The 27,944-nt window shown below is 39.5% G+C and overlaps 1 protein-coding gene and 2 long non-coding RNA genes across 4 annotated transcripts in view; 2 read left to right on the forward strand and 1 right to left on the reverse strand.

Annotated features, from left to right (window-relative positions):
• LOC310741492 overlaps window positions 1-14,788 on the forward strand; it is a 126,674-nt gene extending 111,886 nt beyond the window's left edge. The window contains exon 2 of the long non-coding RNA XR_014537969.1: window positions 13,667-14,788. This is a non-coding gene — a long non-coding RNA (uncharacterized lncRNA). The remainder of the gene's footprint in view (window positions 1-13,666) is intronic.
• brap (BRCA1 associated protein) lies at window positions 4,215-12,325 on the forward strand. 2 transcript variants are annotated; one of them, XR_014537962.1, is made up of 13 exons: window positions 4,281-4,587; window positions 4,953-5,114; window positions 5,489-5,645; window positions 6,350-6,539; window positions 6,734-6,847; window positions 7,141-7,289; window positions 7,681-7,756; window positions 8,023-8,161; window positions 8,264-8,373; window positions 8,468-8,557; window positions 8,657-8,760; window positions 11,101-12,060; window positions 12,151-12,325. XR_014537962.1 is itself a non-coding variant. In XM_083569339.1 (12 exons), the coding sequence occupies exons 1-12, from the start codon at window positions 4,509-4,511 to the stop codon at window positions 11,462-11,464; spliced, it is 1,734 nt and encodes a 577-aa protein (XP_083425465.1). In that variant the 5' UTR covers window positions 4,215-4,508; the 3' UTR covers window positions 11,465-12,325. The 2 variants fall into 2 exon arrangements, 1 of the variants encoding a protein (XP_083425465.1); XM_083569339.1 differs by having other exon boundaries at window positions 4,215-4,587; window positions 11,101-12,325.
• A 3,419-nt stretch (window positions 14,789-18,207) lies between the features above and the next one.
• Window positions 18,208-19,394, reverse strand: LOC310741279. Its single transcript, XR_014537917.1, has 4 exons — window positions 19,295-19,394; window positions 18,953-19,183; window positions 18,660-18,822; window positions 18,208-18,334 (listed from the first exon to the last, which is right to left on the reverse strand). It is a non-coding gene; the product is annotated as an uncharacterized lncRNA (long non-coding RNA).
• Between the last annotated feature and the right edge of the window lie 8,550 nt (window positions 19,395-27,944).

The raw sequence follows: 27,944 nt of genomic DNA on the forward strand, positions 1-27,944 counted from the left end.
TGATTCCATTCACAGTGAGTAGACATTATGGGTGTACTGAACTTTTGGTCTGTACTGTATATATATATATATATATATATATATATATATATATATATATATATATATATATACAGTACAGACCAAAAGTTTGGACACACCTTCTCATTCAAAGAGTTTTCTTTATTTTCATGACTACTTTTCGAGTCGCACTGAAGGCATGAAGGGCTATTTGACCAAGAAGGAGAGTGATGGGGTGCTGTGCCAGATGACCTGGCCTCCACAGTCACCGGACCTGAACCCAATCGAGATGGTTTAGGGGTGAGCTGGACCGCAGAGTGAAGGCAAAAGGGCCAACAAGTGCCAAGCATCTCTCGGGGAACTCCTTCAAGACTGTTGGAAGACCATTTCAGGTGACTACCTCTTGAAGCTCATCAAGAGAATGCCAAGAGTGTGCAAAGCAGTAATCAAAGCAAAAGGTGGCTACTTTGAAGAACAAGGGACTCAAATATCAAATATGTTTTATACATGTCTATATATGTGAACTATAGAAACCACACTTTATAGTGTACAACACAATATTTTATGATTTACATGTCAGAAGTATGCAAATGATTATCCTTTGCATGTGGGGAGCAACAGTACAGCAGTAAAAGTAAACAGTAAAACATTTGTAATGTAAGTGTGATCTATGAAGATCTATGATCTATATGTATATGTACAGTGTACAGTCGTGTGAAAAAGAAAGCACACACTGTGAATTCTATTATTTTAAGAATCAAAATATAATAAAAGGCATCCTATCCTTAGCAGATCTTAAAATTAGATAAATACAACCTCAGATGTAAACACAACACGACATATTACACTGTCATCATTTTTTTCCAAAATGAATGTCAAAATGTAAAAGCCATACTGTATGTGTAAACTTTTCCATAGGATTTAAGGAGCTGAGTAGCAGCCAGGTGCTGCTAATTAAATGATTGATCACCTCTATGAAAGCTTTAGCAGTTTGCTGGTCTGGAGTGAGAGAGGAACATAGGGAAATACAGAACAGAATAAAACATCACTCTGGTTGATTTGTTACTCATAGCTTAGTGTTCCAGGAAAATATTTTGCCAGCTAAACATGCAAATAAAATCCCTGGGTGTAAAATAAAAACTGTCACAGTAATGTGTCTGTGAGTAAACTTATGCCAATGTGCATTTTAGATTGCTATTTCATGTGTTCATATGCTGTGTTTGTGATGCAGGGCAGTCTCTACAAATGTGATTGATTGTGTTACAGTATATTCATGCATGCACTGACCTGAGCAGTCCAAAACCATATTTAACCTGTTGCTGTTGCAAGTGAATGCTATCTCTAAAAAAATGGTCTTACAACATTCATCAAATCCAGGAAGTAGGAATCATAGTTACAGCAGAATTAAGAAAAAATATTATTAAAGTATTCATTTGGTGAGGGATATATATATATATATATATATATATATATATATATATATATATATATATATATATATATATATATATATATATATATTTGTGTAGAGAAACTGCTATTAAAGTGCTATTTAAAAAAATATATATAAAAAAATATATATGTATGTACTCTTACCCATCAAATAGAAATGTAGAAATTATTATTATTTCTATTATTTTATCTTAATAAGGTTGAAACAAACTTTTAGTTTTGTCTTATAATGGCAACATGAGAAATATTGGGCCTAATTTATTACTCTTTTAGTAATAATTGTGTAAAAATAATAATAATTGTGTAAACTACACAATTAAACTACACATGTGTAATCAAACTACACATTTCTTTTGCATAAACAAAACTTTCAGAAATTATTTATATGTATGTTAAGTGGAAATTACCATTACAATGCTGAATTGCTCATGTGATGAATAAATGGCAAAATAACCTTTTTCAGAGGGAGTCAATAATTGTATATAGTATTGAGCACCAACTTTGAATGATCTGAAAAGTGAATTAAAGCTTGTAAAAAAGTATTTAAAAATATTTATTTTTAAATACACATCAGAGTGTCATGGTCCAGAAATCATGGTCCAGAAATCAGACACAAATGCACCCTATTTGATACAGTGTTTAAAAAACTGAGGGACGTTACAGGAAGCCATACATCCTGAGTATCCAATGAGTCACACAGCACACTCAGAATAAATGGCACAGTGCAGTTTGAGGCATTCCAGATCGGTCACTTATCAGTCACTTTTTGATGACTGTAAAGCAGTGTAAATAAATGACCACGCATTAACAGAAGTTGCCATGGAAAAAAAATGCAACAATTTATATGAGTCATTGTGGACATCCTTCATTTAAAGAGAATTATTAACGGAATGAATTTGCTTGTCTTAAATCATTAATTTATTTTTATACCTCTATTTTTTATTTGAAAGATATCAAGTATTTCTTTAGCTAATATCATTAAATGATTGGGCATCAGAACCTAAGTAGAATAAAGAAATATATATTATTGTAGAGAATTTTTGTGGAAATTTTTTTTTTTTTATATATTTCATTATATATAAAATAATAATAATAATAATAATAATAATAATAATAATAATAATAATGATAATAAACTTTATTTTGTATAGCACCTTTAAAAAAAGTTTCTCAAAGCGCTTGACATAAAAGATGAATTTAAAAGATACACATAATATTGCAGACACTAAAACTGACCAGACAAAGAATAAAAACCCAATAAAAAACAAACAGCGAAGTCACATAAAAGCTACCCTAAAAAAGTACGTTTTAAGATGGGATTTAAAAAGACCCAGTTATTCTGCATTCCTAATCTCTTAGGCAGGAAATTCCACAGTTTGGGAGCCAAAGAAGAAAAAGCCCGATCACGCACAGTTTTTAGCCGTGTTTTTTGGGCAGTTAGAAGACCAGCTTTAGAGGAGCGTTGAGCACGTGAAGGAGTGTAGGGGGTTAACAGCTCACACAGATATTGAGGGGCCAAATTATTCAAGGCCTTATAAATGAGCATGAGAATTTTTAAATCAATACGAAAACTAACAGGAAGCAAGTGCAATTTTTCCAGGATAGGTGTGATGTCTTCCCTTGAACTGGTCCTAGTCAGAATTCTAGCAGCTGAATTTTGTACCAACTGTAATTTACTTAGGGTAGCTTTAGGAACTCCAGCCAGCAAAGCATTACAGTAGTCAAGACGTGAATCTCCAGCCACAGAGAAAGTCAGCATGGGATGTAATTTGGCAATGTTTCTGAGATGAAAAAACAACGGTTGACAGTGCTACGAACATGATGGTCAAATGTTAGATTGGAGTCATATATCGTCATTAATGTATAAAAAGCCCGTAATTTTTACCATTTGTGTATTAAATAATTGTGATACTTAATACCGTTAAACTTAAGACTGTGATATTTTTAGACCAGAATGTCATAGAGTGAAATTCATCACATCGATTTATAAATACTTCTTCAGTAGCGCAGTCGCCACAATATAACAGGTATAACATTATGACCACTGACAGGTGAAGTGAATTACACAAATTATCTCTTCAACATGGCACCTGTTAGTGGGTGAGATATTTAAGGGCAGCAAGAGAACGTTTTATTTTCAAAGTTGTTGTGTTAGAATCAGTAAAAATGGGCAAGCGTAAGGATTTCAGCAAGTTTGTGGTTTGAGGAGCACAACAACGGGTTTGAGGTTTGAGGCCTCCAAATTCCCCAGATCTTAATCCAATTGATATCGGTGGAATGTCCTGTACAAACAAGTCTGATCATAAATTTTTATCACTAAAGATTTATTTATCAGGCAGCAAAACCCACCATGATGCGCACATCCATCAATTAAAACCGTTCGTGTGGAAACATAGTTCACACACAAACACACACACACACACACACACACACACACACACACACACATGTACGGGTTCTCATTTGGAACCTATCTTAAAATAAAAAATAAAAAAAATACAAACTTTAAAAAACCCCGCAGCAGGACCAAATGTTTAGGAACGTTAGGGATACAATTTTAAACTATGTTTTTACTAACAAATTTAATTAAATATTTTTTTACTAAGGTACCATAGGGGCTCTGGGGTGCATCCAAAATTCGCGGATTTTCGGAACTCGTGTGGGGGGGGCTCCGCGAGTTCCGGGTGTCCACTGTATATACACGCGCGTATATATCTGGTGGTGACTAGACTAATAGAAAACTACAAAATAGTGAATAGTACTGTGACGTACTATTGAGGTGCTGTGACGTGCTATAACGACAGCGCTTTTGTTTTGAAACGACAGAAAAAAACCACGTGACTCGGAAGTGAACGTTGCCATTTCTAAAGTTCTTTAATGTCGTGTTTGTGTTTTCTTGAAGCTGTAGGTAGTGATTGATCCCTAAACAGATCTTTTTGTCAGTGTTTGTTGGGAAACTGTGCCGCTAGTTGAGTGTTATTGTTGTAGTGTACGCCTGCTTGTGTTTCTGTGTCCCGGAGATTTTGTGGGTTTGTTAATTCTACCGATTTTACCACATGAGCGTGTCACTTGTAGTTATCCGTCTGGAGCTCGCGGACCAGTCGCCCATGCCACAGGGCTTTTATTACTCCGCCGGTAAGATACAAAACTGAAATTTCACTCTAACAGCAGTAAATAAGCACTCAGTACTTAGTATAAGTCCTTACTACACGGGCAGTGGTAAGGTAATGTAATGGCGCCTGTGCGGTAGCGTGCACTCCCAGACTCCTGCCTGAGATCTATCTCGAAAATATGATAAGCAGATTCGCTCAGGAGTAATAAATAGATTTCTAGGACTTCCTTGGCTTTGCTTCTGTACATCCCTCTTGAGTGACTGTGCATTTTGCTCATCATGTGACTTGTGTTTTGTTTGTGTAAGGCTTGATTATTTACACCTTCCTGAATGTGGATGCAAAGAAATCACAGTGTAGTGGTTTCTTTTTTGTCAATTTGACCCACAGATGAGGACATGGCTGAAGAAGAAATGCAAGACAAGGCCTTGGCCTGTGCTCGGGTGGCCCTAGGGAACAAAACAGAGCTAGAGAAGGCTGCAATTCTTCACCAGCACATCGGAAGCCGGAACATGTCAGACATGGTGATTGAGACTCTGGTGGCGAGTTCAGGTACATTTGTTGGGCGTTTTCCCCAAACCAGAAATGTTTTTTTGCTCTTCTGCACTTCCTTTTCTGCATCATCTGAACAGGCTTGGAAGTGATGGCTGAGAGACAGCAGGCTGATTCAGAGGAACCCATCGTACCCGTGGAACCTTTTGAATGTTCGAGACTCGTCCCACACTTTTGCAACTAGTTTCACTTTAGTTCATAAGCTCATTCGTAGTTCTTGACAACTGAATTAAACCCAGCAGTTATGGTGGACCGCATGCTTTCATTTAAATCCTGCTATAAATGATCTAAAAAAGTAGTGTGTCTGTAGCAGCAGAAGAATGAATCAAGAACGAAACCAAATTTGGGAAAATTGCATTTTTTTGTGTGTGTAGATATACCTGATGAAAGCTGCAGCAGCAAAACGGAGGAGATCGATGCCACCAAAGTGCCAGATTCACCCTCCAAACAGCTTCCAGATCAGATCTCTTTCTTCAGTGGCAACCCATCTGTGGAGATTATTCATGGCATCATGCACCTCTACAAAACAAAGTAAGAGCAAGTCTGGAGGTGTATTTGCTACACCCTTGTATGTATGGTGCAGTCCTGAATTTTCTTCTTCCACCTGTCTCAGTGTTCCTGGGACAGAATTAAGCTCCGCCATGACCCTGACTAGGTGCTTACTGAGATGATAGAAGAAAAAATTAGTTAATATGTACATACACTACATGACAATTCAGTGCGAGTTGCAAAATGTTGTCTAGTGAATCTAGGAGCATGTATTTCCATCAGTCTCTGGATGAAATTATCGCTTTTCAAAACCTAATTGACTCTTATACATAAGTAATAGATTTATGACCATTTTTTTGTATACGATAGCACATTTAAAAGAAATAGAATTATATTAAATAAATATATGTAATAAATGAATTAGTTATTTAAAAAAAACAAAAAAAGATTGAGATTGTGTATATTCAGGTATCTTCGAGGAGGTTATTTCATGCTTGCTCAATGTGACCATTTCGAAACTTGAAGGCAAATACAATTGAAATCCACCTGATATTCATTGTGCCGGAGTGCGGCGAGAAAACTAAACTTGTGGTAACACGGAAAACCGTACATTTTTGAAAGGCTGCGTAAAGATATTCCGTGAAAAACGGATCGTTTGAACAAAGTCTTGTTGGTTCGTCTGGGCGCTGATTTGAAGACGCTCATGCAACTGTGTGTCTACCTTTTTGTCTTAATTTTGGCTACAGCAAGATGACTTCGCTGAAGGAAGACGTGAGGCGCAGTGCCATGCTGTGCGTGCTCACTGTACCAACAACAATGACCAGCCATGATCTCATGAAGTTTGTGGCACCCTTTAATGAAGTTATGGAGCACATGAAGATTATCCGTGACTCTACACCCAACCAGTACATGGTGCTGATCAAGTTCGCCACTCAGGTAAGTTCCTATCAGTGCTGTGACCACAATTAGCCAGTAATATGAGCTGCTTTTGTTCTCAAGGTTTACAACTAATGTGCTCATTCTAATACTTGCTAAAGAAATAGAAGGATAAACAGAATAAAACTTAAAAAGATTTTTTCTAAAGGTGCTTTGATTGTGTAGAGATCTTGCTGATGCATTCCTTTCTACAGGCTGATGCTGATAGCTTCTATATAAACTGTAACGGCCGGCAGTTCAACTCCATTGAAGATGCTGTATGCCAGCTGGTCTATGTGCAGAGGGCCGAAATGATCAAGTCTGAAGAGGTATGAAATTAGCCATCCGATCTAAACCAGGTCTCAATTCCAACCAAAAAAACCTCAGTGCAATAAAACGCTGAAAGCCAAGACTATTTAGGGGGTCATTCACGATGCCCATGGATGTATGAAGCACAGTCAGAGAGGTGTTTGTGTAATGCAGTGGGTACAATGTTCAATTGTCTGCTTGTTTACAAAGTAAAAAACCTATTACAAATTTCAAGATTTATTTATTTCCAACATCTAAATTTGATAAAAATCCTGGCACGCGTTGACTATTAAACCTGTTCTTATACCATCAGGGGGCCAGTTTACCCGTGATGGACCTGACCGAGCTGCCTAAATGCACGGTCTGTCTGGAGCGCATGGACGAGTCAGTAAACGGTGTACTTACCACCTTGTGTAACCACAGCTTTCACAGCCAATGTCTGCAGCGCTGGGAGGATGCCTCGTGAGTAGCACATGCATTACTACTACACACTAACTTTCCAGCTGTCCCAGAGCTCTCCTGCACCAAACAGGTTGTCCAGTTAATCACAGTATTCCTGAAGCTCTACAAAGCTCTGCGTTCAACATTAATAATAATGCATTGATAAACACAGATTACTATTGCTATTTGTTTTTGTTTTTATTTAAACAAACAAAACAAAAAAAACACGCCTGCTGGGAATTTGCACTATTTTTTCATTGCTCTAGCCCGAACAGTATCATGATGTGTTTTCAGGCTATTATAGCATGTAACCTTTGACTTACATTTGAATTTAGTTGAGTAAAACGAGGTGAGGACAGTCAAGTTTCTGCTGCTAGAATTTATGATGTTCTGAATGTGTATCTCTTTCTAGATGCCCTGTGTGCAGGTTCTGTCAGACCCCTGAGCCTGTGGAGGAGAATAAATGCTTTGAGTGTGGTGTGCAAGAGGTAAATGTTCTGTTTTATATGTATAATGTGTTTATCCATAGAAATTATCACAAAGCAGCTTTACAGAAATCCTGATGTAGACTGTCAGGCACGAACCAGACTCCAAAGGCAAATTCTGTTGGGATAATAAATCAGGGCAGTGTACTTATGGAGCTGGGTAAAAGCCAACAGTACTAGGCTGGTGCTGAAAGCATGATGACTGTGAGCATGTTGTGAATGAGAACCAAACTATTTGAAATGCAGCAAAAGTTACACTTTGCCCACAGAACTTGTGGATCTGCCTGATTTGCGGCCACATCGGGTGCGGCCGTTATGTTAGTCGCCATGCCTACAAGCACTTTGAGGAAACGCAGCACACCTACGCCATGCAGCTAACAAACCACAGAGTGTGGGATTATGCAGGAGGTATAGAAACATTATGCTGCCTGGTTCTGCACTCCTGTACACAAATAGATTGATTTCCCATGTAAAGTGAGCGCAATTGTTTTTGTTTTTACAAAAACTAAGACAACTATGTGCATCGGCTGGTGGCCAGCAAGACGGATGGCAAAATTGTGCAGTACGAGAGCGAGGGTGTCTCCTGTCAGGAAGAAAAGATCGATGCACTACAGCTTGAGGTATGTGTTTCCTTTTTGGTTGTTGTTTTCAAAGATAAACACAATTCATTGTAAACAATTACACATTTTATAATTGCCCTTTTTTCCTTCTCAGTATTCCTATTTGCTAACCAGCCAACTGGAATCACAACGCATCTACTGGGAAAATAAAATTGTTCATCTAGAAAAAGAAACGGCTGAAGAGGTAAACCAGCAACGGCAATGTAAAACAAAAATATATTGTTAGATTAATGATAAAATAAAAAAAGGGTAATGAGATTTTCTTTTTATTATATTTTTTTAGATCAACAATATGAAAGCCAAATTCAAGGAGACGATTGAGAAGTGTGATAACTTGGAGCGCAGAATGAACGAATTAACCAAAGAGAAACAGACCATGGAGAAAAAGTTAGTTTCTGCCTTATTAAATAGATTTACTTATGGCGTTTGAATATCTGAAGTGATGGAATGAAGTAGAACAGTGTAAACAGTGGTTTTAGGAGCTGGGGGTAATTTGGAGCCCTCTGCTGTCTGTGAGGGGAAATTGCAGTTTTTAAAATTAGTGCCAGACAGACAGACAGAGGAGACAGACGGACCGAAACTCGATCAGAGCAAGTGGTGAAGGCTGCTAAAAGAAATACACTAGCACATCTACACACACAGTCAGAGGAAGAAAAAGATTAGTTTAAAGTATGCGCCAAAAGCGTGCTGTGTAACATGCAAGTGGTAGCACGTAAATGGAGCCCAAGGTAAACATGAAATTACACGCAAGCATAGAGGCAGCGTTTCAGAAAATGTGCAGTGTGAAAATGGGTTATGAACTATAATTATAATTCATTATAAATGGGTGTGAAATCCCCGGTCATGGAACCATCCCCAGCCACTCTCAGTGCCGGTCCCAAGCCCGGATAAATTGGGGAAGGTTGCGTTAGGAAGGCCATCCAGCGTAAAAACATGTGCCAAATGAAACGTGCGGAGGATCCGCTGTGGCGACCCCTAATGGGAGAAGCCGAAAAAAAATTTGTATTTTATTTTTTATAAATGGGTGTGAAAATGTCTGTGTTACTAAATGTCTCTCTTTTAGATACACACGACTCTTGCTATCAATAATCTTGCTTTCTTTCTGTTTAAAAAAAAACAACAACTAGCATTTAAGTATGCAAGGTGAATCAATTTGTGTAAATCAACATTTGTATTGTTTTTAATCAGGGATGCACCGAAATGAAAATTCTTGGCCGAAACCGAAAACCGAAAAAGAGGAAACCAAGGCCGAAAACCGAAGCACCAAAAGAAATTATGCCAATTATTATTACCATTGCATTTATGGCTATGACTGTGTACTAACCTTACTAAAATCAAGGCATTTTAATTGCATACATTAATATTAAAGTTTCAAAGGATAACTCAATTACAAATTATGAAAATATTTATTTATAAATTGCAACAATGCACAGGATAAAATAAATTAAAATTCAAACAATGTCTGTTATGAAACTAATTGCTGAAATATCTGCAGTTATATGCTTATGGAAGTGAGTTGCAACCACATCAAGCAGCTCAGGTAAACACACCTCTGAAAAATGTCGTCTGCTCGGTATGGAATAACGGGGCTCAATGTGCTCGATCAGCCTACGAAACGCCACATCTTCTACGACAGAGAATGGCTGATCATTTAAGGCAATGAATACCATAATCTTTTGTGTAATGACCTTTGCCATTACACTTTTACTGGGAAACTTCCTTGCCTTTTCAAAAACGTCCACCACAGACGGAGTGCGCGTGCTCGGAGGGGTTTTGCTTTTCTGTGCTGCCTTCCTCTCATATTCAGCATTGCGATCGGGATGTTTGGATTTCAGGTGATAAATTAAAAGTCTTTGCAGACGCACCCCCTCTTGAAACCTCGGCATTACATGTTTTGCAAATCGCTAATCGTGGGTCTTTCTCAGATATACCGAAATACGTCCACACCACAGACATGGTTCTTCAGACATGCACGTGCAGGCAGCGGTTTCTGTTTGCGTCATCACAACAAACTGTTTCGGCCGTGTTTTTTTCGGTGATCAAAGTCTTTCGGTGGCCGAATATTCGGTGCATCCCTATTTTTAATAATAAGTGCAGATGGCAATTTGACAACCATTATTGACTTTAAATGTAATACATTGCTTTGACAATTTTTGTTAGACATTTTGTTTAGTTGTGGAGATATGAGCATCTTGAATATATAATTGATTTAATTTTGTATAATAAATGATATATGCATACATTTAATATGCAATATGCAATTGAAAACAAGCATTTGAACTTGGTAAAGCCACAGTAAATCACAAGTTACTGTTGTCGTAGACAAATGCTATAAAAAGAGAATGAAACTGAGAAATGCAGCAAGTTAACAGGTTTAATTAAAAAAAGAATAGCACTATAGCACTTCATTAAACTACACCTTTTTTTTTTGTTTAACGTGCTGATGTTTCACCTTCATCCGTGACACCAGTGTGTTTACTTTTTACGTGCTTATGCATCACTGTGGTACTTCCATCCCACACAAGCTCTACTTTGCATAACTTATAGGTTACAGTCTTCTTTGTTGCGTTTAATATAAAATGCCCCCATGCCTTGGGCGCACTCTCGCCTGCTGTCGGTTTTCCGCCATTTCGCATGCGTCTGTGTTCTCTAACCATCACGCTAACCTGTAATTTGGGCAGCCCAACTAATTAGTTGTTGATTTCACGTGTCCTCTCCCATTATTAGATGTTCTCAGCTGAACAACAAGGTGGCCAAGCTGGGCCAGGAGCTGCGGGAAGAGCAGGAGATGAACCGATGCCTGCGATCCAATCAGCAGCAGCTACAGGCAAACCTACAGGAAGAACAGAGTCGGAGTAAGGAGGCGGCTGCTATCAAGGAAGCTGAGATTGCCGAGCTTCAGGATCAACTACATGACTTCAGGATGCACCTTGAGACGCAGCAGCAGATCTGCTGTCTGCCTGCTGATAAACGGCAGGAGCTCCAGGAGGGCCAGCTCTCCGCACCCCCTGCAGCATCCAGGCCAGGACCTTCCACACAAGGTTCAGGCAGGACTAGTTCAAGGAGAGGGCGTGGCAAGAGAGGGAAGTAGCCAGTCGGTGCAGTGGGCTAGGGTAAATGAGGTGGTCTGTAATGCGAGGCTTAGAAGAACTAATTCTGTGTTTAGCACCTCTTAATACAAGATGGGAGGCAGGATAAATGTGCACTATTACAGTAATGTACGTATCACACTATAGAGCGACTTTAGAACATCGTTATTTGTTGAGCTTGTGTCTTACCTGTGGATTATCAACACCCTGAGATGGCAAATTTCCAAGTATTAGAACTGTGCACATCAGTGCAGGCTGCGTAATGACGTGAGTATTACTCGATCTTGTTTAAGTGCGCACTTCAAAATATTTGTGCCTGAAAACGACCAGTTTTTTATTTCTTAAAAACCCAAAAGTGAGAAGCTCTATTTAATTATTTAGTCTACTATAAGCTGGAAAAGATATTATGCACAACATTAGGACTGTTAGAGTTCATAAAAGTGACACCAAAAAAAACCCCCCAGACATTATGCCACCCAACTGCAAAACAGCTTTACACAGAGACCCACGTAATGTAAACATTACTGAAATAATTCCTGAAAAAGTAACCTCGCCCTAGAAAGAGCACATACCTGACTAAACTGTACCGTTTTCTAAGGTCTACAACCTTTTTTTTTCCACACCTGCATTATTTATAAGAACACGAATAGATTTTATTTAGAGAAGTTGAAAGTAGTATTGCAATCAGTTGTTTCATTTTTTCCCCTCTTCAACACGTCTACAACTGGGATTTCAGGACTGTTTCTTATCTTATTAGTTGCTGTTAATGTTTTATATATTAGTTCCCTTGTTTATTTAATTTGTCAATAAATATTTCATGTATCAGGTGAAGCAACCCACTTCAGCCCAGGTACATAACAGAAGCAGGTGTTGCTGCTTAATGACTCTGTCCTTATGATGTTCATAATTGGTTACATGTTAATAACAGTATCTCACAAATCACATTTCAACAACCATTTGAGTTAATCTTTAAGGGAAAATACTATAGAAATGAAACTTAGATATATAACTTGGAGAGGAGTCAATGTGCAGCTTGTAGAGCAGTACAGATTTACTGTCCTCTAAAAATAACAACACACAGCCATTATTTTCAAAATAGCTGCCAACAAAAGTGAGTACACCCTAAGCGAACATGTCAAAACTGTGTCTAAAGTTTCAATATTTTGTTGGATGTTAGATGCATGGTGCTTCTTGCCTTCCCTTTGAAAATGCCCCACACGTGCTCAATAGGGATCAGGTCTGGAGACATATTAGGCCACTCAATCACCTTCAGTTTCCTCAGCAAGGCAGCTGTCATCTTGGTGGTGTGTTTGGAGTCTTTATTACTGTAATTTCGGGACTATTAAGCGCACCCAAATATAAGCCGCACCCACTGAATTTGACAAAGATTTTTATTTTGAACATAAATAAGCCGCATCTGTCTATAAGCCGCATTGAAACTAATGAACTTTACACAGGCTTTAATAAAAGACAGCGTCTGTTACACGGCTTGTATCTAAACAGTAGCCTACCAAGAAAGTCATTGTTCACTGTCTTCCTCCTTCCTTTCACAACAATTTCTCTCGAGAGTTTTTCTTTTGGCATCCTGCGTTTAAAAAAAATCATCGGTGAAGCTTTTCTCCTGATGCCGTGCAGCTCAGAACACAGGTGAAGTGTGTTTTTTCATACCCGGTCGTTTTCAGCGTGATGAATGATTCGCATTTCCTGTAGACAGTCCGGCAGGTCAAACGTCAGAGCGGCAGGTCAAACGTCAGAGCGGCAGGTCAAACGTCAGAGGAACCTCATCCATATTTATGATGTGGTGTGGCCCGATTCAGTGGGAGCGCATCTGATTTAATATAAAGAATTTCATTGGTTCACCTGAACCCGTCCACAATTTCATTGGTCTAATGTTATGGGGCTTAGTTTTTTGGCATGAAGCTTGTGAACCCGGGAAAAACCCAGAAAAAATCCATATATTAGCCGCTTCGTTGTTTTAGCCGCGGGGTTCAAAGCGTGGGGAAAAAAATAAGGTAAAGTCTGGAAAATACGGTATGTTGGAAATCTGCGGTTTGGCCCAGTTTCTGAAGGAAGGTGTCATGTTCTGCTTCAGAATGTCACAGTATATATTGGAATCCATGTTTCTCTAAATTAACTGCAGCTCCCTGGGTGCCAGCAGCACTCTTGCAGCCCCAGACATGATACTACCACTACCATGGCTGTAGGCAAGACACAATTATGTTGGTACTGCTCACCAGGTTGTCAACCCCACAGGCTGGACATCATCTGAGCCAAACAAGTTTATCTTAGTCTCATCAGACCACAGGACATGGTTCCAGTGATTCATGCTCTCAGACAGGTTATCTTCAGCAAACTGTAGCAGGCTTTCTTGTGAGCCAGCTTCAGAAGAGACGTCATTCTGGGACGACGGCCATGAAAATCATGGCCAAATAACGTGTTGCAGTGTGCGGTGTATAATCTGAGCACTGACAAGCTGACCTTCCACTTTAACAACCTCTAAAGCAAAGCTAGCAGCACTCATGAGTCTGTTTTTTTTTGAAGCAGCTTCTGCACCTGACACTCAGCACAAGGAATCACATACCCAACTTTCCAAAGTGGAACCCAACTTGGAAAACCTCTGCAAGACTCTGGCCACTGTTCTGTAACTCAGTTTCAGTCTGATCATCTTATAGCCCTGGTCTTTTTTGTGGAGAGCAACAATTCTAATTCTCAAATCCTTAGAGAATTTTTTTTACTATGAGGTGCATGTTGAACATTCAGTGGTCAGTATGAGAGAATTTTACTCAAAACCCCAAAGTTTAACTGCTCTACTACAAGATACACAAATTTGTATGGTTCTGTCAAGCAGACAAAAACATGAATATGATGAATAGGACATGAGGCTTTGCATGGTTAAAGGACATACAGCCGTTATTACTTAGGGTGTACTCACTTTTGTTGCCAGTTATTTTGACATTATTGGCTGTATGTTGAGTAATTTTCAGGTAAATCTGTACTGTTATACAAGCTGCACATTGACTACTCTAAAATATATCCAAGTTTCAGTTCTATAGTCTTGTCCATTAAGAAGATTTACTAAAATAGTAGCTGAAATGTGAAGGATGTATGCATTTTTGTGAGATACTGTATATATAAAAGGTTTGTCATTAATCCTCTTTGTTGTATTTTTATTTCAAAGCCCAAACCAGATAATTACACTTTGCATATTAAACAATAAATATTTAATTCACAATCATATCACTGCTTTTCTACACCTCTCAGAGTTCAAATATTTATATTCTGCTTTAAAAAGAAAAAAGGGCATAAAGTAAAACATTTAAAAGATTTATAAGAGAATTCAGAATTTTCTTTTTTTGTAGTAAATGTAATAAGTGACTATAAGCAACTCAAAAAGCTGCTTAAAAACCTCATACTAATTTGCGAGGGGGCTGAGAATCGTTAGAGAGCTGCACAATTACGGATCCTTCCCACTTGGCCATGAACCCACCAGAAGTGTTTACTTTTATAATTAGTATATGCATTTCCATATGGTGACTTTAATGATGTAATGCACTTCCACACTGCTTCATTGAGAAAAGGTTTAAAGTCTAAGTCAAAGGTATATGGAAACTTGATCACACTGCCATGTTACAACACTAAACAAATTCTTTTTAAACATTTTCGTGTTATAAGCAGTAAAGGAGTGTTCAATACAGTTCGAATGTGAGCACACTATATGAACAAAGGCTCCAGATGAAACATGGCCAATGTTCTCTAGTTAAACCATTCTGGCATAGAATTGTGAAAGTTCTTGGAGAGTGGCAGGGCTCTAATCTACCTATAGAACCACGATTATGCCTTCTAGGAGAAAATCAGTGGTACTCAATATAACAGTTAGGCTATTGATTGTACAGCAAAACAAATCGTATTTCTGGTACAAAGTGAGCAGCCACAGTGACACTGTGCTAACTCTAGTTTATTTTTTATACCCCTGGAATTGTTGTGAATGTTTTCATGTATAATAATAATAATAATAAAAAGGTCTTAATATGTTCCGAAGGGAGCTCTGTTTTTAAATATGTTCCACAAGTAAAAAGGATTGCATTCAGTACACATTTGTACTGAACCAAAAGCCCTGTAGCAAAAAATTTCAGTACGAATATGTGAACCGTTACACCGATAATAAATATATATATATATATATATATATATATATATATATATATATATACACACACACACACACACACACACACACACACACACACACACACACACACACACAGTGTTGGGCAGTAACGCGTTACTAGTAACTTTTGACAGTAACTAATACTGTAACGCGTTACTTTAAAAAAATAAAGTAACTCCGTTACCGTTACCGTATGGTGCGTTACCCGTTACTTTTTTTAATGAATTAATTTCGGCTGAAGTGTAGACTACAGCCTAACCTGCTTACAGCAGCGTCGCATTGGAGGATTGGTGGATAAACAACACTGTAAACACGATATTGTAGGATTGGTGGATGAACCACTGTAAACACGATATTGTAGGATTGGAGGATGAACCACTGTAAACACGATATTGTAGGATTGAAGGATGAACCACTGTAAACACGATATTGTAGGATTGGTGGATGAACCACTGTAAACACAAACTCCGTTTATTCAGGTCTGTGCGGCAGTAATGACGAGTCGAGGCGAGACGCAAGACGAGTTTCTCAAAGTGGAAATATGCTCATTATTTCACTTTAGTTGAGTATAAAGACAAAAACTTTTAAGTCAAATGTAAGTTGTGTCTTTCTGGTTCGAAGCTCGTATCTACTGCGATAAACAGCAACTCCAATCTGTTGAAACACCTCCAGAAACTCCATGCCTGAGGAGCTAGTAGCTAGAAGCTAACCCGGTGTTCTGTTCTACATTGTGGATAGTTTTTATACTTCAGCTGTGAAAGGAACATTTTTAAGAGCTCAACACAACAGCAGAAGCCACTTTAGTTTTTGATTGTGAATATATTATTCAGCTTGTTTTGTTATTTATTTCAGAAATCCTTGTGATATATTCAGTTTGTGCAGGTCTGACTTCAATAAAATAGTGTTTAAAAATGACTGTGTTTAAGTCAGTTTTGTGTTTGTATAGATCATAACGCATAAAAGGGCATTAATGGGAACAATAAAGAAGGTTCTTCAAAAAAGTAACTAAAAAGTTACTTTTAACAGTAACGCATTACTTTCTGGTGTAATCAACAATGTAACGGAGTTACTTTTTGAATGAAGTAACGAGTAACTGTAACTAGTTACTATTTTTTAGTAACGAGCACAACACTGTATATATAAATACACATACAGTTGAAACCAGATATTTACATACACTTCAGAAAAAAAACAAAAACTTTTATTTCTTTACTGTCATAAATTAAATTAGAGTAAACTTTTTCTGTTTTAAATCAATTAATATTACATATTTTTTGCATTTGTTAAATGTCAGAATCAAGCGAGGGAGAATTTTTATGTATTTTTATTATCACTTTAATCAAAGTCAGAAGTATACATACACTTCCTTAGTATTTGGTGGAATTGCCCCGAAACTGTTTCACCTGGGCCAAACGTTTTGGGTATCCTTCCACAAGCTTTCTACAATAGTTTGCTGGAATTTTGGCCCACTCCTCTTGACAGAACTGGTGTAACTGGGTCAGGTTTGTAGGCCTTCTTGCTCGCACTCGCCTTTTCAGTGCCGCCCACAAATTTTCTATGGGATTGAGATCAGGGCTTTGTGATGGCCACTCCAATACCCTGACTTTGTTGTCCTTAAGCCACTTTGTAACTAATTTGAAAGTATGCTTGGGGTCATTGTCCATTTGGAAGACCCATTTGTGCCCAAGCTTTAACTTCCTGGCTGATGTCTTTAGATGTTGCTTTAATATATCCACATAATTTTATTTTCTCATGATGCCATCTATTTTGTAAAGTGCACCAGTCCCTTCTGCAGCAAAGCAGCCCCACAACATTATACTACCACCCCCATACTTGACAGTTGGGATGGTGTTCTGAGGCTTCAAAACTTCGCCCTTTTTCCTCCAAATATACCGTTTATTATTATGACCGAACATTTTTGTTTCGTCGGACCACAGGACATGTCTCCAGAAATTAAGATTTTTTCCCTTATGTGCAGTTGCAAACTGTAGTCTGGCTTTTTTATGGTGGTTTTGAAGTAATGGCTTTCTCCTCCCAGAGTAACCTTTCAGCTCATGGCAGTACAGTATTTGTTTTACTGTGGATAATGACACTGTTTTACCAGTTTCAGCCAGCATCTTCACAAGATCTTTTGCTGTTGTCCTGGGGTTGATTTGCACATTTCGCAACAAAAAACGTTCCTCTCTGGGACTCAGTATTCGTCTCCTTCCTGAGCGGTATGATGGTTGTACATTCCCATGTTTTTTATACTTGCGTATTATTGTCTGAACGGATGAACGTGGGACTTTCAGGCATCTGGAAATTGCACCTAAGGATGAGCCATACTTGTGGAGGTCAACAATTGTTTTTCTGATGTCTTCAGTCGTTTTCGCAGTTTCTAGCAGCTTTGCACATAGATAGTATCACACCACTTATTGGGGTGTCCAAACTCTTTGATATATGACTTACACTTACACTGAATACTGAACAGTTTTCCACTTTCCCATGATGCATTTTAAATGGGCTTTGGCTCAGAGATGATTGTGGTGTTTCTGGATCACATCATTGTGTAAAATAGACCTGATTTCAGAAACAATAATGTTTGTGTGTTACATTTTCTCACAATGTTGGAGTGTGTGTGTGTGCCTGTGTGTGTTACACCTGCGCTTCAGAAAAACATCTCTGCCTTGTGGTTTTAAGAATAACATCATCTGAATTGCTGTAGCTGTGGAGACACAGACAAAATGGAGAATTATGAAAGTTTTGATTCATAATTGTTCTCAGACAGACACTTGGACACAGTAGGACCTCAGGCAAGATATTTGACAGCACAACATTTTACCATATGACAACAATCCCTTTGCCCAGGTGAAGCTCCGAGAAGTTTATGATGCTCCTCATGCAAATGCTGGTCATTTACAAGGTCAGTGTTAATGTATTGGTGTAAAGTTAGACTTTATGTATTACTTCATATTCTTGTTACAGGAATTCATTAATGCAGTCTCTCTTCGCTCCAGAGAAAAAGCTTCCAGCAGAAAAAGTTATCTTACCATGTGGAAGGATTTTGTTAAATTCCTCCCGACAGAGTTCCAAGACTTGTTTCTTTTTTAAATTTGAGACAGATGTCTTCACTCCATCAAATGAAAGTTGTTGATTGATGGTGAAGCTGGGTGAGTTGCCAGATCCAGGAGAAACAAAAAGATACGGAAATCTCTACAGATCATAGAGAAGGAGAAAAGTGTAGGAGAGAAACGAATGAATCTCAGACTGAATCAGATCAAAGACACACTTGTGATGCTGAATTGAGCTTTTAGGAGCTTGTAGATCAGACAGTGAGTGTTACCTGGAGGAAGTGGATGTGATCAGGTGTGTGTGAAAGCTGCTCCAGCTCACTGATTCTCCTCTGAAGATCAGCGATCTGCTACAGTTGCTTCAGGGGTTGTTCTGCTCGACTCAGTACAGCTTTCTCCCGAGCTCTGATCAGCTCCGTCACCTCCGAGTGCTTTTTCTCCATGGAGCTGATCATCTCAGTAAAGATCTTCTCATTATCATCTACTGCTTCCTGTGAACGCATCTGTTACAACAAATACAAAACATTTTGTCTAAATGTGATACTGTATCAGTGAAAGACAGTGAGAGAGTATGTGTGTATTTTCAGGGGTTTCATTAGAATTTCTTTTTACACCTTAATAGTTTCCACAGTCTGTTTCAGTCCCTGCACCTTCTTCTGCTTCTCCTGGATCCTCTCCTGGAATTTCATCTACTTGTCCTCAATCTCATTCTGTGAACAAATAAAACAGAATGATGCATGTTTGTATTAACAGATCAGTGTGTCAATGTTATCTGCAAATAAAAAGGTGTGGTTCACACTTGCTCTACAGATTTTAGCTGGATGTGGATGGATCTGTAATGAATAGACATTCAGTGTTGAAGATGAGGATGAGGTTCCCTTTTAAGGTCTGGTTTCTCTCAAGGTTCCTTCCTCATGCCATCTCAGGGAGTTTTTCTTTCACCACAGTCACCACTGGTACACTCATTAAAGACAAACGTATAGGCACTAAGATTATACATGCTATTATACAACTTTATAACAGCTTTATCTCTGTAAAGCTGCTTTGAGACGGCGTGCGCTGTTTAAAGCGATCTACAGATAAAAATGAATTGATTTGTGAGTCCATCAGAGCTTTACTGCAAGTCAAAAACAAAGGCTTGGGAGCAGGTGGCTGATAGCTTTCAATAGCAAAACCCAAATAAAAGCGCAAGAAAGAACATTACAGAGAACCAGACTATCATTGGTACATCATGGTTAATTATAATCGCAGTGTGAATTCAATTCTGCACTCATTATGAGGTTTAGGCTGATGGTATCTTCAGTTTGGAACCTAGTGAACCAGTGTTGGTGGATTTATTTATTGTTAGAGACTCAAAGCACTTTTGTACTTTTGGCGTCTACTAAATGCTGTAAATGTAAATGCAGGCTTGGGCAAGTCCTTCAGTCCTTCATGTTTCTTCCTTATGAACTTACCATTCATTTACATCTTTCTTTTTCACTGGTGGCGATTGTAGTAGGGTGGCCCCTTTAAGTAATTTGCAGGTGAGGTTTCGGTGCCGGGATAGCCTGTTGATGTGACGTGTGTATGGTCACTCAACCGGTGCTCGTATCTGAGATGGGGGAACTCTTTAGTGTAGAATGGTTTAATTATTTACTGTTGGTGTAATTTTAGATTAGTCAGCTGCATCCAAGCCATGTAAGTAGGCGTGCACGTGTAGCATGACTGAAAGAGCCTGCCAGCTGCTGTCATGTTGCTGTTTCGCTGCCTTGTCGTGGCTTAACCTCCAGTGGTTCCAAGTGGTTCCAAGTTCGGGAAGCTGTTTTGCCGCCTTGCCGTGGCCTCACTTTCAGTGGTTCCAGTTTCAGGATGCACTGCTGGCGTGTCGCTGTATTCTCAAATCCTAATCTTTGTACTGTTCGTTTGCCGATTTATTCCCCGTTGCGTTAGATGCTCTTCAAGCTGGGCCGGGGTATCGCCTAACCGAACTACTAAAGCACTTGTGGTCTTGTTCTAGTTTGAGTGGGTTAAATGACGCTGCGTGCGTGTGTGATGTTTGTGTATATTTGATTTGTATCTTTGTGTCTTGGTTTTCTTTTCCTCATATTTTCCTTTCGTTTCGGTGTTCATTAATCTTGCCATTTACATTGGGTTGTATAACATCTGTCTTGCGTATATTGGAATTGCTCATTTAAGAACTCATTGTTTTTGATTTATTGGATGGTTTTGTTTGTTGGTTGTGTATTTTGTGGGAGGTTTGGGTTATTATAATTTGAAGTGGGTTTTGGGTTTCTTGAATTGTGCCTTATCCAGTGTTGAGCTAAACAATTATTGATACAAATTTCCTTTGTATTTTGGTGTCGTTAATTGTGTATATTGTAAGTTATCTTTTGTTTTTGGGTTTTACTAAGAAATGGTTTTATTTCTGATGTTGAGCTCAGTGTTCTAAAAATCTATATATAATAGAATTGACGTCGTTGGTAATTGTCTTTGCTTGTCAATTTAGTTGGACGCTTGCTAATATAGAGGTAAAGTAGTAATTATTTGACATCATGTCAAATCATTAGGTGCAGGTGGAGCCCCCGGCCACACAAATTTCCCACAAGTGGGCTTTACAAAGACTTGCGCTCATACTATTCATTTTCCCAGTCTGAAAGTGTATTATAAATAGACACAATATTCACTCTTCTGTACCAACAACCCTTCAATTTCTAACACAAAAATAATTTCACAGTGAATGATATTCAAATAGAAACTTGGCAGAAAAAAAAGATTTCTCTCAACTGTTTTTTTTTTATTATTATTCCTTTTATCTTCAGTCAGAACAGTTTTGTGGCCTTTATGTTCCTTCATCATACACCAGTAGCTGATGAAGCTTTGGTCAGTATGACAGTAGAGCTTGATCAGTTTGCAGTGCTGACAGCAGATCTTCTCTTGGAGATCTGCACAGGCTTCAAATAACTTGTGCCTTTTAAAAGGTCTCAGACTGATAGTGAGGTTTAAGATTATCTTCATAGTAGGAGGCCAGACACACCAGACAGGAATTGGTGGTCTTGCGTTTTCTCTCAATGCAGAAATCACACTTCACATCTTCAGGTCCAGCATCTCCAGATCCAGGTCCAGGTCCACAGTCAGCAGAAGAAGCATTTTGGGGTTCAGTATTAATCATTTCAGCCATCAAAGTTTTTCTTGGAGTGAAAATCTCTCAAGACCGGACAATTGAACTGATTCTAATGTGTTGAAATACTGCCGTTTGCTACAATATGTTTCTGCCTGCACGCCCCGTAAGAGAGAGAGAGAGAGAGAGAGAGAGAGAGAGAGAGATGTGTGTGGAAAAAAGTGTTTGGAATCATGCGACAGAGGAAATGTGGTTATGGGCAGTGATGGAAAAGTACACACATCCTTCACTCAGTAGAAGAGCAGATACTCATGATATAAAAAAACTCTGGTAAAAGCTGAAGTTCTAACTGCACTTTTTCACTCAAGCTAAGGTAAAGATGTTTGGGCTCTGCCATGTTCTTCAGTAAAAAGTATTGATTATTATTACCTGTTTTAGTGTCACGCTGGTAACTGAACATCACATCACATTAATATATTAATATAAAATAATATCTAATGTTGTTCTCTAACGAATCCAGAGAAAAGATGATGATCAGGTGATCAGGAATGTGTCTGTTCTTAGTCATGTTTATATCACTGACTCCCTCTGTCTCATCCACGTTAACCCCAGACTTCTTACTGCCTTCTGCCTGCTCATTGTGAGCTTCAGAACTAGTCTACGTCTGTGGTGTGTGAGAGACAGGAAATGATACACCAGTGGATTGAAAAATCTGCTCAATGACAAGAAACAGGTTGATGTGCTAAAAAACGGAGCAGTGAGAAGAATAATATTGGCATTTCAACAAATAGATTAAAACTAAAGTAACGAGTCTGTATTTAAAATGTAAGAAGTAGAAAGTACAGATGTTTGTGTAAGAATTTAATGAGTGAAAGTAAAAAGGTATCAGAAGAATAAATAATAAAGTAAAATACTGATATCAGAAAAATCTACTGAAGTACAGGAATTAAGTATTAACTTCCCACCTCTGGGCTGCAGGGAGCCACAACAGAGGGTTTAAAGCTGATCTAGGAGATCGATCTGGACTGTAATAAATGCATACAGTATAAACGTATATAAACTGCTACAATGGCTTATGGTTGCAGTGACTATGAACAAGTGTCCATCAGTGAACAGTTAATAACTTCAACAGTGATGGAACTTTAATGAATGGACATTTAGTGCTGAGGATGAGGATGGTTCCCTTTTTGAGTCTGGTTCCCCTCAAGGTTTTTCACTCATACCATTTTTCATTGCTGTTGTCACCGACTCACTCTTTAAATGTTCATTTAATAAATTCTCATTTATGAGGCTAAAATGTATATTTGTAATCTGTTTATTTCTATAAATCTGCTTTGGGTCAATGTTGAAAGTGCTATATAAATTAAATTGAATTAATTAAATTCAGACGCCCTAACCCAGCCATTATGGATGCACAAGCCAGTGCACTCTTAGTGCCGGTCCCAAGCCCGGGTAAATGGGGTGGGTTGCGTTAGGAAGGGCATCCAGCGTAAAACATGTGCCAAATCAAATATGCGGATCACAAATGAGAATTTCATACCGGATCGTTAGAGGCCTGGGTTAACAATGAGCGCCACAGGTATCGTTAGCCGACAGGGTACCGGTGGAAATTGGGCTACTGTTGGCCGAAGAAGGAGAAGGAGAGGAGGAAGACGTCTACAGAGACGGCAGGGAAAGGAGAAGTGTAGGAGAGTAGAGGTTAGGGTTGGTATTTTAATTGTTGGTACTATGACGGGTAAAGGGAGAGAGGTAGCTGATATGATGGAGAGGAGAAAGGTAGATATGTTGTGTGTTCAGGAGACCAAGTGAAAAGGGAGTAAGGCCAGGAACATTAGAGGTGGGTTTAAACTGTTTTATCATGGTGTGGATGGAAAGAGAAATGGTGTAGGGGTGATTCTGAAGGAAGAGTACAGTAAGAGTGTAGTGGAGGTGAAGAGGGTTTCTGATAGGGTGATGATCGTGAAGGTGGAAGTTGAAGGGATGATGATAAATGTCATCAGTGCCTACGCTCCACAAGTTGGCTGTGAGATGGAGGAGAAGGAAAGATTCTGAAGTGAATTAGATGAAGTGGTAGATGGTGTACCTAGGAAAGAACGATTGGTGATTGGGGCAGACTTCAATGGACATGTAGGTGAAGGGAACAGAGGTGATGAGGAGGTGATGGGTAGGTATGGTTTTAAGAAGAGGAATGTGGAAGGGCAGATGGTGGTAGATTTTGCTAAAAGGATGGAAATGGCAGTGGTGAACACGTATTTTAAGAAGAAGGAGGATCGTAGGGTGACGTATAAGAGTGGAGGAAGGTGCACACAGGTGGACTATGTGCTATGCAGGAGATGCAACCTGAAGAAGATTGGAGACTGTAAGGTGTTGGCAGGGGACAGTGTAGCTAGACAGCATCGGATGGTGGTCTGTAGGATGGTTTTGAAGGTGAAGAAGAAGGGGATGAGAGTGAGGACTGAAAGAAGAATAAGATGGTGGAAACTGAAGGAGGAAGAGTGTAGTGTGAAGTTCAGGGAAGAGGTCAGACAGGGGCTCAGTGGTGGTGAAGAGGTGCTGGATGATTGGGCAACTACTGCAGGAGTGATGAGGGAGGCAGCTAGAAAAGTACTTGGTGTGACATCTGGAAATTGAAAGCAAGACAAGGAGACATGGTGGTGGAATGAGGAAGTGCAGGAGAGCATAAGAAGAAAGAGGTTGGCAAAACAGAAGTGGGATAGACAGAGTGATGAGAAAAGTAGGCAGGAGTACAAGGAGATGCAGCAGCAGGTAAAAAGGGATGTGGCGAAAGCCAAGGAAAAGGCATATGAGGAGCTGTATGAGAGGTTGGACACTAAGGAAGGAGAAAAGGATTTATACCGATTGGCCAGGCAGAGGGACCGAGGATGTGCTGCAAGTTAGAGCAATAAATGTGTTGACTAGTGAGGAGAGTGTGTTGAGAAGGTGGAGGTAGTATTTTTTAAGAGGATGAAGAATGGAAAGTCGGTTGGACCAGAAGACATACCGGTAGAAGCGTGGAGATGTTTAGGAGAGATGGCAGTGGAGTTTTTAACCAGATTGTTTAACAGAATTTTGGAAGGTGAGAAGATGCCTGAGGAATGGAGAAGGAGTGTGCTGGTACCGATCTTTAAGCATAAAGGAGATGTGCAGTCTTGCAGTAACTACAGGGGAATTAAGTTGATCAGTCACACCATGAAGTTATGGGAAAGAGTAGTGGAAGCCAGGCTGAGAGAAGAGGTGACCATCTGTGAGCAACAGTATGGTTTCATGCTGAGGAAGAGCACCACAAACGCATTATTTGCTTTGAGGATGTTGATAGAGAAGTATAGAGAAGGACAGAAGGAATTGCATTGTGTATTTGTGAAATTAGAGAAAGCGTAAGACAGAGTGCCAAGAGAGGAGTTGTGGTATTGTATGAGGAAGTCAGGTGTGTCAGAGAAGTATGTGAGGGTGGTGCATGACATGTATGAGGACAGTGTGACGGCAGTGAAGTGTGCAGTAGGAAAGATAGACTGGTTCAGGGTGAAGGTTGGACTGCATCAAGGATCGGCCCTGAGCCCTTTCCTGTTTGCAGTGGTGATGGACAGGTTGACGGACGAGGTCAGACAGGAGTCTCCCTGGACTATGATGTTTGCAGATGATATTGTTATTTGTGGTGAGAATAGGGAGCAGGTTGAGAAGAGCCTGGAGAGGTGGAGATATGCGCTGGAGAGAAGGGGAATGAAAGTCAGTAGGAGTAAGACAGAGTACATGTGTGTGAATGAGAGGGAGGGCAGTAAAGTGATGCGGTTGCAGGGAAAAGAGGTGGAGAAGGTGGAGGAGTTCAGGTACCTGGGGTCAACAGTGCAAAGTAATGGAGAGTGTGTTAGAGAAGTAAAGAAAAGAGTGCAGGCAGGGTGGAGTGGGTGGAGAAGAGTAACAGGAGTGATTTGTGATAGTAGGGTATCTGCAAGAATGAAAGGGAAAGTTTATAGGACTGTGGTGAGACCTGCGATGTTGTATGGATTAGAGACATTGAGTAAAGGACAAGAAGTGGAGCTGGAGGTAGCAGAGCTGAAGATGTTGAGGTTTTCGTTGGGAGTGACGAGGATGGACAAGATTAGAAATGAGTTTATTAGAGGGACAGCGCATGTAGGATGTTTTGGTGACAAGGTGAGGGAGGCGAGATTGAGATGGTTTGGACATGTGCAGAGGAGGGACATAAATTATATTGGTAGAAGAATGCTGAGGATGGAGCCACTAGGTAGGAGGAAAAGAGGAAGGCCAAGGAGGAGGTTTTTGGATGTGGTGAGGGAAGACATGCAGGTAGTTGGTGTGAAAGAGGCAGATGTAGAGGACAGGGTGGTATGGAGATGGATGATCAGCTGTGGCGACCCCTAATCGAAGCAGCCGAAAAAAGAAGAAGAAGAAGAAGAAGAATTAAATTCAGACGCCCTCTCGAGGCAACGGCCGAGGGTTACGGTTAGGGTTAGGGTTGGGGTTAGGGTTAGGGCTAGAGGTGGTGGAGCAGATATGGTGAAGGTTTTACAGAGCACAGGTGGATCTGTTTGTAACTCAGGAGACATCGCACTGTCCTCTCTGGCTCTCCCTTGCTCACCCAGCCTCCTTGGGGTTGGACGCCATGGTACAGACGTGGCCGATGCTATGCCTGTACGCCTTTCCCCTATCGCGCTGCTTTCGGGAGTTCTGGAGAGAGTTTGCCAGGATGGATTCCATCTCCTCATGGTGGCCCCTCGGCTAGATGGTGGCCCCAGGCAAGAAATCCAGACGGTTAATATAAATCCAAATTATTTTACAAGTAACCCTGTAGACAGCAGTGTAATTATAGCAGACAATCAACTACAAAGCTTCACTCCTATTCATGAGAATGACTTAATTTCATTAATCTCCTCATCAAAATCATCAACCTGCTTTCTCGATCCCATGCCTACAAGTTTCTTTAAACAGATAGCTCCAGAGGTAATTGAACCTGTTTTAAAAATAATTAACTCTTCCATTAGCACTGGTTATGTACCAAAATCCTTCAAACTGGCAGTTATCCACCCCCTTATTAAGAAACCTGACCTTGACCCATGTCAGTTGTCCAACTACAGACCAATATCAAATCTCCCCTTTATATCCAAAATTTTAGAAAAGGTTGTAGCACAGCAGCTCTGCTTACACCTACTTATGAATAACATTTTTGAAATGTATCAGTCAGGATTTCGGCCTCATCATAGCACAGAGACGGCGCTAGTTAAGGTGGTAAATGACCTGTTATTGGCCTCTAATCAGGATTTTGTCTCCTTACTTGTTTTGCTCGACCTTAGTGCAGCTTTTGACACTATTGATCACACTATACTGCTTGCTAGACTTGAGAACGTTGTTGGAATAAAGGGAACAGCTCTCTCTTGGCTCAGGTCTTATTTGACTGATCGCTATCAGTTTGTTGATGTAAATGGTGAGTTCTCCACACTCTATGAGGTAAAGTTTGGTGTTCCGCAAGGATCTGTCTTAGGCCCACTGCTTTTCTCTTTATATATGCTGCCTCTTGGTGAAATCATTCATAAACATGGGATTCGCTTCCATTGCTATGCTGATGACACACAGCTATATATTTTAGCAAAGCCAGATGAGCGAGATCAGCTTAACAATGTTGAGAAGTGTGTAAAGGACATTAGACAGTGGATGCTTAATAACTTTCTTCTGCTCAACTCAGATAAGACGGAAGTACTTTTTTGAGTCTCACGTGAATAATATTACCAGGATCGCCTTCTTTCACCTTAGAAATATTGCTAAAATTAGAAATATGATGTCGTTACAGGATGCAGAAAAACTAGTTCATGCTTTTGTTACTTCTAGATTAAACTACTGTACCGCTTTACTGTCTGGGTGTGCGAGTAAGTGCATAAATAAGCTTCAGTTAGTTCAGAATGCAGCAGCAAGAGTCCTCACTAGATCTAGGAAATATGACCACATCACCCCTGTTTTAATCAGTCTACACTGGCTCCCAATCAAATCTCGCATTGATTATAAAATATTACTACTGACGTATAAAGCACTTAACGGTCTCGCACCGCAGTATCTGAGTGAACTTCTGTACCAATATGATCCTCCACGCCTACTTAGATCAAAAGGTGCTGGCTATCTGTTGGTTCCTCAAATAATGAAGACTACAGCAGGGGGCAGAT

Source organism: Silurus aristotelis (genome assembly GCF_946808225.1).
Source record: "Silurus aristotelis genome assembly, chromosome: 18".
NCBI classification, from domain to species: Eukaryota; Metazoa; Chordata; class Actinopteri; order Siluriformes; family Siluridae; genus Silurus; species Silurus aristotelis.